General features: G+C 43.4%; 1 protein-coding gene across 2 annotated transcripts in view; it reads left to right on the top strand.

Annotated features, from left to right (window-relative positions):
- The window catches only part of FGGY (FGGY carbohydrate kinase domain containing), a 162,240-nt gene extending 147,985 nt beyond the window's left edge, over positions 1 to 14,255 (top strand). For both annotated transcript variants that reach the window (XM_044301317.1, XM_044301316.1), the window contains exons 15-16: positions 12,508 to 12,569; positions 13,932 to 14,255. In XM_044301317.1, coding sequence (XP_044157252.1) covers positions 12,508 to 12,569; positions 13,932 to 14,013 — 144 coding nt within the window. In that variant the 3' untranslated portion in view covers positions 14,014 to 14,255. The remainder of the gene's footprint in view (positions 1 to 12,507; positions 12,570 to 13,931) is intronic.
- The last annotated feature ends 3,474 nt before the right edge of the window (positions 14,256 to 17,729 follow it).

The following is a 17,729-nucleotide window of genomic DNA, read 5'->3' as shown; positions in this document are numbered from 1 at the left end:
ACACTGTGCCACACAATATACAGTATACCGCTACACTGTGCCACACAATATACAGTATACCTCTACACTGTGCCCCACAATATACAGTATACCTCTACACTGTGCCCCACAATATACAGTATACCTCTACACTGTGCCCCACAATATACAGTATACCGCTACACTGTGCCACACAATATACAGTATACCTCTACACTGTGCCACACAATATACAGTATACCTCTACACTGTGCCACACAATATACAGTATACCGCTACACTGTGCCACACAATATACAGTATACCTCTACACTGTGCCACACAATATACAGTATACCTCTACACTGTGCCACAATATACAGTATACCTCTACACTGTGCCCACAATATACAGTATACCTCTACACTGTGCCACACAATATACAGTATACCTCTACACTGTGCCCACAATATACAGTATACCTCTACACTGTGCCCCACAATATACAGTATACCTCTACACTGTGCCCACAATATACAGTATACCTACACTGTGCCCACAATATACAGTATACCTCTACACTGTGCCACAATATACAGTATACCTCTACACTGTGCCCCACAATATACCTCTACACTGTGCCACAATATACAGTATACCTCTACACTGTGCCACACAATATACAGTATACCTCTACACTGTGCCACAATACAGTATATCTACACTGTGCCCCACAATATACAGTATACCCTACACTGTGCCACACAATATACAGTATACCTCTACACTGTGCCACACAATATACAGTATACCGCTACACTGTGCCACACAATATACAGTATACCTCTACACTGTGCCCACAATATACAGTATACCTCTACACTGTGCCCCACAATATACAGTATACCTCTACACTGTGCCCACAATATACAGTATACCTCTACACTGTGCCACACAATATACAGTATACCTCTACACTGTGCCACACAATATACAGTATACCTCTACACTGTGCCACACAATATACAGTATACCTCTACACTGTGCCACCACAATATACAGTATACCGCTACACTGTGCCACACAATATACAGTATACCTCTACACTGTGCCCCACAATATACAGTATACCTCTACACTGTGCCACACAATATACAGTATACCTCTACACTGTGCCCCACAATATACAGTATACCTCTACACTGTGCCCCACAATATACAGTATACCTCTACACTGTGCCCCACAATATACAGTATACCGCTACACTGTGCCCCACAATATACAGTATACCTCTACACTGTGCCACACAATATACAGTATACCTCTACACTGTGCCACACAATATACAGTATACCGCTACACTGTGCCACACAATATACAGTATACCTCTACACTGTGCCCCACAATATACAGTATACCTCTACACTGTGCCCCACAATATACAGTATACCTCTACACTGTGCCACACAATATACAGTATACCGCTACACTGTGCCACACAATATACAGTATACCTCTACACTGTGCCCCACAATATACAGTATACCGCTACACTGTGCCCCACAATATACAGTATACCTCTACACTGTGCCCCACAATATACAGTATACCGCTACACTGTGCCACACAATATACAGTATACCGCTACACTGTGCCACACAATATACAGTATACCGCTACACTGTGCCACACAATATACAGTATACCTCTACACTGTGCCACACAATATACAGTATACCTCTACACTGTGCCTCAATTTATTTTTTTTTAGTTTAGACTGGGGCACACAATATACAGTATACCTCTACACTGTGCCCCACAATATACAGTATACCGCTACACTGTGCCCCACAATAGTATACCGCTACACTGTGCACACAATACAGTACGCTACACTGTGCCCACAATATACAGTATACCTCTACACTGTGCCCCACAATATACAGTATACCGCTACACTGTGCCCCACAATATACAGTATACCTCTACACTGTGCCCCACAATATACAGTATACCGCTACACTGTGCCCCACAATATACAGTATACCTCTACACTGTGCCACACAATATACAGTATACCTCTACACTGTGCCTCACAATATACAGTATACCTCTACACTGTGCCCCACAATATACAGTATACCGCTACACTGTGCCCCACAATATACAGTATACCGCTACACTGTGCCCCACAATATACAGTATACCTCTACACTGTGCCCCACAATATACAGTATACCTCTACACTGTGCCACACAATATACAGTATACCGCTACACTGTGCCCCACAATATACAGTATACCGCTACACTGTGCCCCACAATATACAGTATACCTCTACACTGTGCCACACAATATACAGTATACCTCTACACTGTGTAGTCTGTTCTATAAGCACCATTGTTCTGTGGCGGCGGACAGAAAATAATCTGGAAGTGTCCCTCCCGAGACCAGGGTCTGGATCCGCCACTGACGGAACGGACATACTGATGCGGACAGCACACGTTAAAATGAATGGGTCCGTATTCTATCCGCAAAAAAACAAAACAGAACGGACACGGAAACAAACAACTGCCGTGTGCATGAGGCCTTAGAAAATAAAATCTTGCTGTAGTCAGAGTCAGGAGGTACCAATGACATTAGAACTAGATTCTGGGGAGGTAAGTAACCACTGGCCACCAGATACTTACCACGTGTTCTACCATAGACCTTACTGGAAGTGGATGATAACCCTTTCATTACCTTAGACCACCAGGGAAGCAAACATTAACCCTTCTACTGTTGTACATAACCATAGAAATAAGCATTACCATCTACTACTCGAGACCACAAGGGAAGCCAGAATTAACCCATCAACTACCCTAGACCAACAGGAGAGTGCACCTTAACCCCTTTTTCTAGCCTAGACCACCATGGAAGCAGGCAATGTCCAGTATCCTAGGCCACTAAGGCCTCTTTCACATGAGCGCTTTTTCCATGCAGGTGCGATGCGCTTCACACATCAGTTTGCGTGAAAAACGCAACATGTTCTCTACTCTGGTCCCATAGAAGTGAATGGGGCTTCAGTTAAAAACGCATTGTGTCCCAAAGCAAGTCCGGATGCAATGCGCTTTTCACTGATGGTTGCTAGGAGATGTTGTTTGCAAACCTTCAGTTTTTTATCACACGCGTGAAAAATGCATCAAAACGCTTTGCACCCGCGCAGAAAAAACTGACTGAACTTCCTTGCAAAATGGTGGGAGTTTCACTGAACGCATCCGGAGCAAACCCGTATCGTTCGTGTCTAAGAGGCCTGAGGGAAGTCTAGTGTCGTAGGTGGCAGTCACTAACACCTCCACTACCAGGGAAGCATTAACTGCTCTGGAGCAGTGGTTCTCAACTTTTTCATGCTCAGTAGCCCTCAGTGACAAGAAGTTTGAACCGAGTACCTCCAAGGAAGCGAACAGTGATAAATGTTAACAAAATCAGGCGTTCTACGCCTCTGTCAGCAGTTACTTCAGATTTGACAGAGAGGATAGCCTAGTATGCAGCACTAACCTTCCCCTCAAAAAGACAGACATCACAGTAGGACCCACAATGGATGATTATTACTTTTTAAATTGCATTATGCACTATCAAACATACAGGAAAATACAGCACTACATATCTCCAACATCCATTGATGGCTCCTTCTGATATAGATGTTCGCTTTTCAAATCCTCTTTATTCAAAACAGACCGACATGATGACTTCTTTCCGCTATGACTTGTCTCTGCAGAGTTTGACACAGCAACATTTTAGGTTCCCACTTTTCCATCATCGTCCACCTCCTGAGCACCCGATCCTGCCACCCCCTCTACTATGACTGCTGTGCACTCCAGTATTATAATGCAGAAACAGACAGTCCCCTTGAAAATACTAGTACCTAACAGATAGTGCCCCCTTCAATAATTATTGCCACACAGTGCCCTCAAATATAATTGCACCCAGTAAATATTGCCCCTGACAGTAAGTGCTGTGAAGATGGAGTCCCCCAAAAATAATTGTACTTAGGCCTCTTTCACACTTGCGTTGTCCGGATCCGTCGTGTACTCAACTTGCCGGAATTACACGCCGGATCCGGAAAAACGCAAGTGTACTGAAAGCATTTGAAGACGGATCCGTCTTCAAAATGCGTTCAGTGTTACTATGGCAGCCAGGACGCTATTAAAGTCCTGGTTGCCATAGTAGGAGCGGGGAGCGGGGGAGCGGCATACTTACAGTCCGTGCGGCTCCCGGGGCGCTCCAGAATGACGTCAGAGCGCCCCATGCGCATGTATGACGTGCCATGCGATCACGTCATCCATGCGCGTGGGGCGCCCTGACGTCACTCTGGAGCGCCCCGGGAGCCGCACGGACGGTAAGTATGCTGCTCCCCCGCTCCCCGCTACACTTTACCATGGCAAACAGGACTTTAGCGTCCCGGCAGCCATGGTAACCACTCTGAAAAAGCTAAACGTCGGATCCGGCAAAGCGCCGAAACGACGTTTAGCTTAAGGCCGGATCCGGATCAATGCCTTTCAATGGGCATTCATTCCGGATCCGGCCTTGCGGCAAGTGTTCAGGATTTTTGGCCGGAGCAAAAATGCATTAGGATAAAACTGATCAGGATTCTTCCGGCATAGAGCCCCGACGACGGAACTCTATGCCGGAAGACAAGAACGCAAGTGTGAAAGAGCCCTAAGCTGATACTGTGCCATGGTGCCCACAGCAATAGTGCTTCCAAAAGTCCCACCAATAGTAATAATTCTTTGCCAGAGTGCACTATGTGGTAACAGTGCACCCAATAGTAATAAAGCCCTCAATGTGCCCATACTAGTAATCATGTTCCCCAGAGGTAATAATGACTGTCTTAGTGTCCCCAATGGTAATAAAGCACCCATAATATGTCCCCGTCTAGAGCGTTAGTCCTTCAAGCATGGCGGCATTAATCCCACCACTATCCTGGACCCACTACCTGTACCCTCCATCCACGCAAAGATGCTGCCACCAGAGAAGCTAAATGTAACATTAACCCTTTCCACTGGCCTACAGGACCCTGGAAGCAGTCATTAATGCCTCCATTACTCTAGACCACAGGGAAGTTTAAATTAATTCTAAACCTGAGAGCATCTCCTAGAATACAGTATGCGGTATTAATCAGCATGGAGCCCCATTTACTACACTGTACCATGTTTTCCATCCACTCAGACAGGGTGTGGCTAAGCCGTCGCAAAATTATTCCATATGTTGTGCACCTTCATGGCGCTATGTACGGCTGAACAATTTACCCATGTGTGACGTTGTCAAAGTGACCAGTTGATACAGTGTGACTGATAGCACCATTATTTTTACATTGCTGCAAGGAAAAAAAGTTACGGTTCATGACCCTTTCAAGTGCATTAATGACCACATTTGATGCCTCCTGCCTTCCGGTGATGGGTACAGCTAGATCTGACATCTGTATTAGTAACCGCAGTCAGATTCCAGAGCAGCTTCATTTTCTTAGCCAGAGTTTAAGATTCTACTAAATAATGTTCCCCTCCTCCTCTCCGGTCTCCCGAGGAACAAGGGATATTCTAAACACTTCCCAGATGTGACCGGCTCGGAGCACGCGGCACATAACCGCCCTGTGACAGCAGCCGGGCCGGCATGGTTTGTATTTACTCTATAATGCAATAGGATATTGTATAATCCCTGCAGACGCAAATATTTACAGCCCCGTATCCATGGAAACCAATGGAAACATTCACATCCAGAAAAGCCACTCAAGCAGCAGGAATAATGGTGCACAGATTGATGCAGACTACCTATGACACATTCACTGGATGTGCGGAGGATATGATTTAAACGGGACGTCCAGTGTCAGACTGGGGTACCTAGGGCCCACCAGTAAAATTGTATTTTGGGGGCCCACAGTACGGATACGTTCTAAGCAAGTCTACTGTGTTATGTGCCACTTGTGCAGGGGGTGGGAAACTAGGGGCCCACCTTGCTCAGGGGCCCGCCGGGGGATTCCCCTGTACCCCTGTGGGCCAGTCCGAGCCTGGGGAAGTCCATTATAATTACATAATCATGTACAACCCCAAAATGAAGAAATGATACAATGTTTATTCATATTAGAGATGAATTCATTCTTCTGAATCTGCTGCCTTCAGTCTCTCGCTTTGTCTTCCTTATGTAGTGTCATGCCCCTCCCATTTATTATTACACAGTGAATTGTGATTGGATACAACAAAGTGTACACTTAGCTACACATTCTTATTTAAAGTTATAGTAAATTTCTTGGATATGTCATCACTTCATGAGGTGAGACTCCAACCTCAGAGCCCCAACCAATCTTAAGAATAAACGGGATGCTGAGCTGTTTTACTGCTGTGCGCCCTTCTAATTATTACTAATTAACACTTTAATGTGGCCAGGCTGCGGCTCCCTGTACAGTGGATGGGGGGTAAGTACAAGGGAAGCAACACTAAACCAGCACTGTACCCCCGACATTACCGTTATGTTATAACATGGGAATACCACTTTTAAATGGGTTCTGATGGCCCATCCTTAGGACAGGACATCACTATCTGATCAGCGGATATCTGACAACCTACCTCTGGTTGTATTCTTGCACATAGTGAGCAGTATTATAGTATTTATATTCTTGTACATAGGAGGCAGTATTATAGTAGATATATTCTTGTACATAGGAGGCAGTATTATAGTAGTTATATTCTTGTACATAGGAGCAGTATTATAGTAGTTATATTCTTGTATATAGGAGCAGTATTATAGTAGTTATATTCTTGTACATAGGAGGCAGTATTATAGTAGTTATATTCTTGTACATAGGAGGCAGTATTATAGTATTTATATTCTTGTACATAGGAGACAGTATTATAGTAGTTATATAGTTGTACATAAGAGGCAGTATTATAGTAGATATATTCTTGTACATAGAAGGCAGTATTATAGTAGTTATATTCTTGTACATAGGAGCAGTATTATAGTAGTTATATTCTTGTATATAGGAGCAGTATTATAGTAGTTATATTCTTGTACATAGGAGGCAGTATTATAGTAGTTATATTCTTGTACATAGGAGGCAGTATTATAGTAGTTATATTCTTGTACATAAGAGCAGTATTATAGTAGTTATATTCTTGTACATAGGAGGCAGTATTATAGTAGTTATATTCTTGTACATAAGAGCAGTATTATAGTAGTTATATTCTTGTACATAGGAGCAGTATTATAGCAGTTATATTCTTGTATATAGGAGCAGTATTATAGTAGTTATATTCTTGTACATAGGAGGCAGTATTATAGCAGTTATATTCTTGTACATAGGAGGCAGTATTATAGCAGTTATATTCTTGTACATAGGAGCAGTATTATAGCAGTTATATTCTTGTACATAGGAGCAGTATTATAGTAGTTATATTCTTGTACATAGGAGCAGTATTATAGTAGTTATATTCTTGTACATAGGAGCAGTATTATAGTAGTTATATTCTTGTACATAGGAGCAGTATTATAGCAGTTATATTCTTGTATATAGGAGCAGTATTATAGCAGTTATATTCTTGTACATAGGAGCAGTATTCTAGTAGTTATATTCTTGTACATAGGAGGCAGTATTATAGTAGTTATATTCTTGTACATAGGGGGCAGTATTATAGTAGTTATATTCTTGTACATAGGAGCAGTATTATAGTCGTTATAGTCTTGTATATAGGAGCAGTATTATAGCAGTTATAGTCTTGTACATAGGAGGCAGTATTATAGTAGTTATATTCTTGTACATAGAGGCAGTATTATAGCAGTTATATTCTTGTACATAGGAGCAGTATTATAGCAGTTATATTCTTGTACATAGGAGGAGTATTATAGTAGTTATATTCTTGTACATAGGAGGCAGTATTATAGTAGTTATATTCTTGTACATAGGAGCAGTATTATAGTAGTTATATTCTTGTATATAGGAGCAGTATTATAGTAGTTATATTCTTGTACATAGGAGCAGTATTATAGTAGTTATATTCTTGTACATAGGAGCAGTATTATAGTAGTTATATTCTTGTACATAGGAGCAGTATTATAGTAGTTATATTCTTGTACATAGGAGCAGTATTATAGCAGTTATATTCTTGTACATAGGAGCAGTATTATAGTAGTTATATTCTTGTACATAGGAGCAGTATTATAGTAGTTATATTCTTGTACATAGGAGCAGTATTATAGTAGTTATATTCATGTACATAGGAGCAGTATTATAGTTGTGATATTCATGTACATAGGGGCAGTATAATACTAGCCAAAACTTTTTTTTTAGAGAATCTTCACAATTTTTCCTATGGATGGTCACTTTATCTTTGCTGTTTTTCTCAGTACCAAGTGGAATTGCCCTTTAATGTTCTGTATCAGGAGTAAAAGAAGTAAACATTACTGTAAACTCCCCCAGATTACAATCTGAGAACAAGAACCCCCTCTGATGCCTTCTGTCCATGTGAAGCTGTTTACAGATGAATCATTGGCATTGATATCGGGTGAATTGTTTTCCATTTTCTCGGGGCACAGAAACCGCTGAACCGTCTTTGTTTACTTGCCTCAGATTAAACCGCGGTATTACAAGAGTGGCCTGAAGTGCTGAATTAGCCCCTTTATGCTCTGCGCTGGACACCGGCTTCATCTTGTTCTGTTGTGACCCCTTCCACTTGCTTAGAAGTCTACACGCCTCGTGTTTATTTATAGAAGCGCTTTATGCAACAAAAAATTGGAAAAAAAGGATCTATCCGAAAATGTAAGGACCATCATGAAGAATGGAGGCTTTGTGTGATACCAGCCTCTCTATTCATCCACTGACAATGTCTCCCTATGTAGGATTTAATATTTAACCTGGACGTGGGTGTTAATAGGGTCGTGTTATGTTTAATGAGCTGTCACAAGTATCGTGCGTCATGTTCAATTGTGAACCCACAAAGACGGACAGAAGAGCCTAACGAGGGACCCGGCACAGTGGAATCACTTGCCTCATTTTCCATGTGAAGCTATTTGAAGGGTATTTCCCTTTAAGAGAGAAACCCTTGAGTCATCATAAAGTGGTTCAATAGTCTTTTCAGACAATTCTTGGTTACATCTTTTTTCTGGGAAAGCTGGATGACAACAGTATGGCTGCAATTAAAGATACAACATGGGAAATTGCCCCACTTTTTGAGACTCCTGAATGGCACATGCAGACGACCGTATGTATTTTGCACAAAACACAGATCCGCAAAAACAGATGACATCCATGTGACGTCCATTGTATCAATGCCTGTCGTTGTCTGCAAAACAGACAAGAATAGGGCATGTTCTATTTTTTTTGCAGAACAGGCATGTGGGCATATGGACACTGAATGTACACTGCCATTTACGTCATTTACATTTGATTTCAAGCCCCATTGAAGTGAATGATTCTGCATATGGACCTGTAAAAAATGCTACAGAAACTGAAAAAAATATGTTCATATCCATGAGCCCTTATACTGTTAGATGTAAGCAAATTTGCCTTTTAGAAAAATCATTGGTATTTGAATATGGTTGTATAGAGGCCAAATCTCTAGACTAGCTTTACCTGTGCAGCCATTTTAGCTTTTAATTAGGTGTTTTCAAAATTCTGATTGTACTTTAACCACTAGAGGGAGCTCAGGAGGTTACTACATACAGATATATACAGCCACCACTAGAGGGAGCTCAGGAGGTTACTACATACAGATATATACAGCCACCACTAGAGGGAGCTCAGGAGATTACTACATACAGATATATACAGCCACCACTAGAGGGAGCTCAGGAGAATACTACATACAGATATATACAGCCACCACTAGGGGAGCTCAGGAGATTACTACATACAGATATATACAGCCACCACTAGAGGGAGCTCAGGAGATTACTACATACACATATATACAGCCACCACTAGAAGGAGTTCAGGAGATTACTACATACAGACATATACAGCCACCACTAGAGGGAGCTCAGGAGATTACTACATACAGATATATACAGCCACCACTAGAGGGAGCTAAGGGGATTACTACATACAGATATATACAGCCATCACTAGAGGGAGCTCAGGAGGTTACTACATACAGATATATACAGCCACCACTAGGGTGAGCTCAGGAGATTACTACATACAGATATATACAGCCACCACTAGAGGGAGCTCAGGAGATTACTACATACAGATATATACAGCCACCACTAGAGGGAGCTCAGGAGATTACTACATACAGATATATACAACCACCACTAGAGGGAGCTCAGGAGATTACTACATACAGATATATACAGCCACCACTAGAGGGAGCTCAGGAGATTACTACATACAGATATATACAGCCACCACTAGAGGGAGCTAAGGGGATTACTGCATACAGATATATACAGCCACCACTAGAGGGAGCTAAGGAGGTAACTACATACAGATATATACAGCCACCACTAGAGGAATCTCAGGAGATTACTGCATACAGATATATTCAGCCACCACTAGAGGAATCTCAGGAGATTACTGCATACAGATATATGCAGCCACCACTAGAGGGAACTAAGGGGATTACTGCATACAGATATATACAGCCACCACTAGGGGGAGCTAAGGAGGTAACTACATACAGATATATACAGCCACCACTAGAGGGAGCGCTGAAGATTACTACATTCTGATATATACAGCTACCATTAGGGGGAGCTCAGGAGGTTACTGCTTACAGATATATACAGCCACCACTAGAGGGAGCTCAGGAGACTACTACATGCAGATATATAGAGCCACCACTAGAGGGTGCCCAGGAGCTTAGCACATACAGAGATATACAGCCACCACTAGAGGGAGCTCAGGAGATTACTGCATACAGATATATACAGCCACCACTAGAGGGAGCTCAGGAGATTACTACATACAGACATATACAGACACCACTAGAGGGAGCTCAGGAGATTACTACATACAGACATATACAGCCACCACTAGAAGGAGCTCAGGAGATTACTACATACAGATATATACAGCCACCACTAGGGGAGCTCAGGAGATTACTGCATACAGGTATATACAGCCACCACTAGAGGGAGCTCAGGAGATTACTACATACAGACATATACAGCCACCACTAGAGGGAGCTCAGGAGATTACTGCATACAGATATATACAGCCACCACTAGAAAGAGCTTAGGAGATTACTACATACAGACATATACAGCCACCACTAGAAGGAGCTCAGGAGATTACTACATACAGATATATACAGCCACCACTAGAGGGAACTCAGGAGATTACTGCATACAGATATATACAGCCACCACTAGAGGGAGCTCAGGAGCTTACTACATACAGATATATACAGCCACCACTAGAGGGAGCTCAGGAGATTACTACATACAGCTATATACAGCCACCACTAGAGGGAGCTCAGGAGATTACTACATACAGATATATACAGACACCACTAGAGTGAGCTCAGGAGATTACTGCATACAGATATATACAGCCACCACTAGAGGGAGCTCAGGAGATTACTGCATACAGATATATACAGCCACATCTAGAGGGAGCTCAGGAGATTACTGCATACAGATATATACAGCCACCACTAGAGGGAGCTCAGGAGATTACTGCATACAGATATATACAGCCACCACTAGAGGGAGCTCAGGAGATTACTGTATACAGATATATACAGCCACCACTAGGGGGAGCTCAGGAGATTACTGCATGCAGACATATACATCCACCACTAGAAGGAGCTCAGGAGATTACTACATACAGATATATACAGCCACCACTAGAGAGAGCTCAGGGGATTACTGCATACAGATATATACAGCCACCACTAGAGGGAGCTCAGGAGATTACTGCATACAGATATATACAGCCACCACTAGAGGGAGCTCAGGAGATTACTACATACAGATATATACAGCCACCACTAGAGGGAGCTCAGGAGATTACTACATACAGATATATACAGACACCACTAGGGGAGACGCATATTTAAAATGTGCCAGATAAAAGGTGTAAATACATTGATAAATGCGGTATGTGTCTATACTGGGGAGTTTGGTGTTAAGCATAATAAACTTTAGTTCTGACCACTTATGGGGTTCAGCCTCATGTGGCAGATACACTATGGATTTTCCACGCTTGAATTGCCTGCAGAAAATCTGCATTAGCAACAAAGGGGATTACAATTACTTTACCTCTGGTGCAGAATTTTTAATTTTTGTTTTTGCACTTCACCTGCAGAGGGTGAAATCTGCACCAAACCTGTAGCATTTACGATGTGAATTACAGAACCAAATCAGCACAGTTAGGTGTGAGCTATGCTGCTGTGGACTCTGGGTTTTCTGTAGCTGGACCACGTTGTTGAGCCTGACCCTGGGCTCCCCTGGTTCTCCGACAGGGTGGTCCAGTCCTGATTAGAAATCTATCCATATTTTTTTTTTAGTTACCGTACATCAGTTAACGTAAAAGTGGACTTCTTGACTGATCCCGATTTTCCTTCCATTGATAGGAAGCCATGCAGAAAATGGCCAAGGTTGGAAAGATCGTCCTTCCAAACCCTGAACACAAAAGGTAATTTTTCCAGAAATGTAATCACTGCAGCCAAGCACATGTGAGCACCTGCGAGGAACGCACCAGTACGTGGAACCAGTGATGAGGAGTGAATAACTGGTCTGTAAATGGTTCACTGGGACTAATTTCCTCAAACAATACTCCACCCTGCACACAATTACCGAGGCTGAACTCATGAGCTATGCTTTTAATGAAGCCTGGTCTCCACCTAGTGGTGCACTGTGAGATTGCAGGCTCTTACATTTGCACTTGTCCCAAGACCTAAGGGATCATGTACATGAACGTCTGCTGGCCGTTGGGGACCGCAATTTGCACGGGCATTATCCATGTGGCTTCCGCAGACAAATGCTGACTCATTTAACTTGAATGGGTCCGTGATCTGTCCGTACTATTCTATTTTTTGCAGTGCGGATGCACAGAAAGAAACCCCATGGAAGCACTCTGTAGTGGTTCAGTGCCTCTGTTCCGCATCGCTGCAGACCCATTCAAGCGAATGGCTCTGCAAAAGTGATATGGTGTGCACTCCCTGTGCCCGTATATTGCGGACCCGCTGTCAGGCCACAATACAGGCACGGCCGGGCAACGGCCATACAGTATGCATGAGGCCTTAAAGGGATTGAGCCAAGATAGAAATGCGTCCCCTAGCCACAGAATAAAGAATAGATTTCTGATTGATGGAGATCTGACTGCTGGGAACCCCACAGTTCACGAGAACAGGGGTGCCATGCCCAACATGAATGGAGAAGCCGGTAAAGCATGCACGCTGCCTTGCATGCCTTCTTTATGGGACTGCTGAGGATAGCCAATTGGTGTACTAGGTTATCTCTGGCAGTCCCTTGAAAATGAATGGAGCAGCAGCAACTACTTCTCCATTTATACAGGGGCACCCATGTTGTTGTGAATAGTGGGGTCCCTGCAGTCAGACCCCTGACCTATTAGGTACTTATCCCCAATCCTGACGACAGGAAGAAGTTTCTTTCTTGGCACAATCCCTGTCAGTTGCTCCAACTCGGACAAAGCCTTAATACAGCATCCATGGCAATGTATACGGTTCTACTGTACAGATGTAGCAAGGTTTAACGTGTTACATACACAGCTGCAGAAAACTTTAAATTGACCTTTTCAATGGCCTTTGTTGTCAATGTAAGGTTTGCTGCAACTGTGCATTTACTATAAGTGTCAAGTAAATGTTTGCTACATCTGTACAGCCGTATGACTCCTATGTGCATGTAGTCCTATGTACATAAAAAGTACATACGTTACTTTATAATACTGACATTACATGATACTAATTACTATAAAACCAGTGCTATCATACCAGTGCGACCAGTGTCCATACATTTCATGTTTTCTGTTGAGCAGATTTTATGAGAAGAAATATCAGGTGTTTCTAAAACTCTACGATCACCAGAAGGAATATCGGACTATAATGGATGGACGTTAATCACATGACGATCCGAGAAATGGGAACAGATGTCATTCGTCGCACTGACGGAAGCGTTCACCTCCGATACACTGTTCAAATTAAAGTAACACAAGGAATCCGTATGAAGGGTTATATACAGTAATGTTATATTGGGATGAAGCTGGCTGCCCTGGCATCACAATCATGAACTGTATTAAAAAAAAAAATGTGTTGTTAATTTGAAAGGTCCTCCCTCCATCAATAAAAAAAATACAACTTCTCTTTAAAGTGCAATGCAGGCTTCTTCAATGTTTGGGAGGTTATAAGACTCCTCAAGGAGTTCCTCTATCTTCATACATAAAGATAAGTTTACGTTTGCAGAGAGGCTTTTCAGAATCCTGCTGAGATTTCCTGCTCTGAGAGAGGCAGAGAGAGGTGCTGCCTTCAGTATTTGAACATAGAGCTTCTGCTGCAGACAATGTAATGAGTCAGGTACTGGTAAAATAAGCAAATCATGAAGATTTTACATGAGGCTAAGAGTAGTACAGCTCCTGTACCTATGCAAAGACAGTATAGCTGAACAGATGTAGAGCGTTTTATCTCTATTACATCTCATCGCTCAGATCAGATTGCAAATCCATTTACTTTAATTTGGTGATCAATATGAGAACTACATTGCAATAAAATGCTGTATACCAGGTGGAACATGACACAGATGTTATTCCAGATGGGAATATTATAATTATCGACACTCGTGACTTACCCCTTCCTTAAGCAGCTGTTGATGTGTGTTAGGCTACTTTCACACTGGCGTCTTGAATACCGTTTGTGAGATCCATTTCAGGGATCTGACAAACAGTTCAAAACGGATCAGTTCAGCCCCAATGCATTCTGAAAGGATAAGGATCTGTTGAGAATGCATCAGTTTGGCTCCGTTCCGCCTGCATTCCGCTCTGGATGCGGACACGTGTCCGCCTGGCGATGCCGAGCCAAACGTATCCGTCCTGACTTACAATATACGTCAATAGGGGCAGAACTGTTTTTACTGACACAATATGGTGCAATTGAAAACGGATCCGTCCCTCATTGACTTTCAATGTAAGTCAGGACGGATCCATTTTGACTTAGACTTTTTTTTGACAGAATAATGCAAACGGATCCGTTCTGAACAGATACCAGCGTTTGCATTATAGGTGCGGATCCAGCTGTGCAGATACCAGATGGATCCGCACCTAACGCAGGTGTGAAAGTAGCCTTAGGCCTCATGCACACGACCGTTGTGTGCATCCGTGTCCGTTCCGTTTTCCGTGATTTTCTGCGGACCCATTGACTTTCAGATCCGACAGTGTATTCTAACACAGAGGCGTTCCCATAGTGATGGGGACGCTTCTAGTTAGAATATACTAAAAGAACTGTGTACAGGACTGCCCCCTGCTGCCTGGCAGCACCCGATCTCTTACAGAGGGCTATGATACGCTCAATTAACCCCTCAGGTGCCGCACCTGAGGGGTTAATTGTGCGTATCATAGCCCCCTGTAAGAGATCAGGGGCTGCCAGGCAGCAGGGGCCAGACCCCCCTCCCTCCCCAGTTTTAAATTCATTGGTGGCCAGTGCGGCCTCCCTCCCTCCCTCTACTGTAATAATTTCATTGGTGGCCAGTGTGCAGCCTCCCCTCTCCCCCGCCCCCCCCATCATTGTTGGCAGCGGAGAGTTCCGATCGGAGTACCAATTTAATCGCTGGGGCTCCGATCGGTAACCATGGCAACCAGGACGCTACTGCAGTTCTGGCTGCCATGGTTACTTAGCAATATTAGAAGCATCATACTTACCTGCTGCGCTGTCTGTGACAGGCCGGGAGCTCCTCCTACTGGTAAGTGACATATCATTAAGCAATGCGCCGCACAGACCTAGTTGCCATGGTTACCGATCCGAGCCCCAGCGATTAAACCGGGACTCCGATCGGAACTCTCCGCTGCCACCAATGATGTGGGGGGAGGGGAGGCCGCACTGGCCACCAATGAAATTAATACAGTAGAGGGAGGGCCGCACTGGCGACTAATGAAATTAATACAATAGACGGAGGGAGGAGGCCGCACTGGCCACTAATGAAATTAATACAGTAGAGGGAGGGAGGGGGGGCCGCACTGGCCACCTATGAAATTAATACAGTAGAGGGAGGGGGGGGGGCCGCACTGGCCACTAATGAAATTAATACAATAGACGGAGGGAGGAGGCCGCACTGGCCACTAATGAAATTAATACAGTGGAGAGAGGGAGGGGGGGGGGGCTGCACTGGCCACCAATTAATTTAAAACTAGGGAGGGAGGGGGGTCTGCCCCTGATCTCTTACAGGGGGCTATTATACGCTCAATTAACCCCTCAGGTGCGGCACCTGAGGGGCTAATTGTGCGGATCACAGCCCCCTGTAAGAGATCGGGTGCTGCCAGGCAGCAGGGGGCAGTCATGTACACAGTTCTTAGTATATTCTAACTTGAAGAGTCCCCATCACCATGGGAACGCCTCTGTGTTAGAATATACTGTCGGATCTGAGTGTATCTAACTGGTATATTCTAACATAGAGGCGTTCCTATGGTGATGGGGACGCTTCAAGTTAAAATATGATTGGAGAAAACTCTGAGAGGGACTCCTGACTTTACATTGAATGTAAATGAGGGACGGATCCGTTTGCAATTGCACCATATTGTGTCAACGTCAAACGGATCCGTCTCCATTGACTTGCATTGTAAGTCAGGACGGATCTGTTTGGCTCTGCACGGCCAGGCGGACACCAAAATTACTTTTTTTTAACTTTCCTTCATGTCTGGAGATCCTCCAAAAATCATGGAAGACACATGGAAGAAAAAACGGACACGGATCACGAACAACGGAACCCCGTTTTGCGGACCGTGAAAAAATACTGTCGTGTGCATGAGGCCTTAGATGTAGTGCAGCCAGTATATTACCTATGGCTTTCTGGACATGCTGGGAGTTGTAGTTTTGCAACAGCTAGAGAATCAATGTTTAGAGGCCACTGTCTTTTATAGGTGTAATCACCAGGGTAGCTGGCATGGCTATGGAGGCCAACAACTGATGGGGCCATTTCCAGTAATGGTTCATACAAACTGTCCGAGTGTAGAACGGACACAGACTGAACACTGACCCATTATAGTCAATGGCAAATTCAAATTTGATTGTCTTCACATTTCTTTAGTCCATTCATAGAAAATTGTGTGTGCATTATCCCTGTACTGTGACATCACTGTGTTTATTATCTCTGTACTGTGACATCACTGTGTTTATTATCTCTGTGCTGTGACATCACTGTGTGTATTATCCCTGTACTGTGACATCACTGTGTGTATTATCCCTGTACTGTGACATCACTGTGTTTAGTATCTCTGTACTGTGACATCACTGTGTTTATTATCCCTGTACTGTGACATCACTGTGTTTATTATCCCTGTACTGTGACATCACTGTGTTTATTATCTCTGTACTGTGACATCACTGTGTTTATTATCTCTGTACTGTGACATCACTGTGTTTATTATCCCTGTACTGTGACATCACTGTTTATTATCCCTGTACTGTGACATCACTGTGTGTATTATCCCTGTACTGTGACATCACTGTTTATTATCCCTGTACTGTGACATCACTGTGTGTATTATCTCTGTACTGTGACATCACTGTGTTTATTATCCCTGTACTGTGACATCACTGTGTGTATTATCTCTGTACTGTGACATCACTGT

Source organism: Bufo gargarizans, chromosome 7 (genome assembly GCF_014858855.1).
Source record: "Bufo gargarizans isolate SCDJY-AF-19 chromosome 7, ASM1485885v1, whole genome shotgun sequence".
Lineage (NCBI taxonomy): Eukaryota > Metazoa > Chordata > Amphibia > Anura > Bufonidae > Bufo > Bufo gargarizans.
The sequence above is the reverse complement of the archived record's forward strand: the minus strand, read 5'-3'. Positions and strand labels throughout refer to the sequence as shown.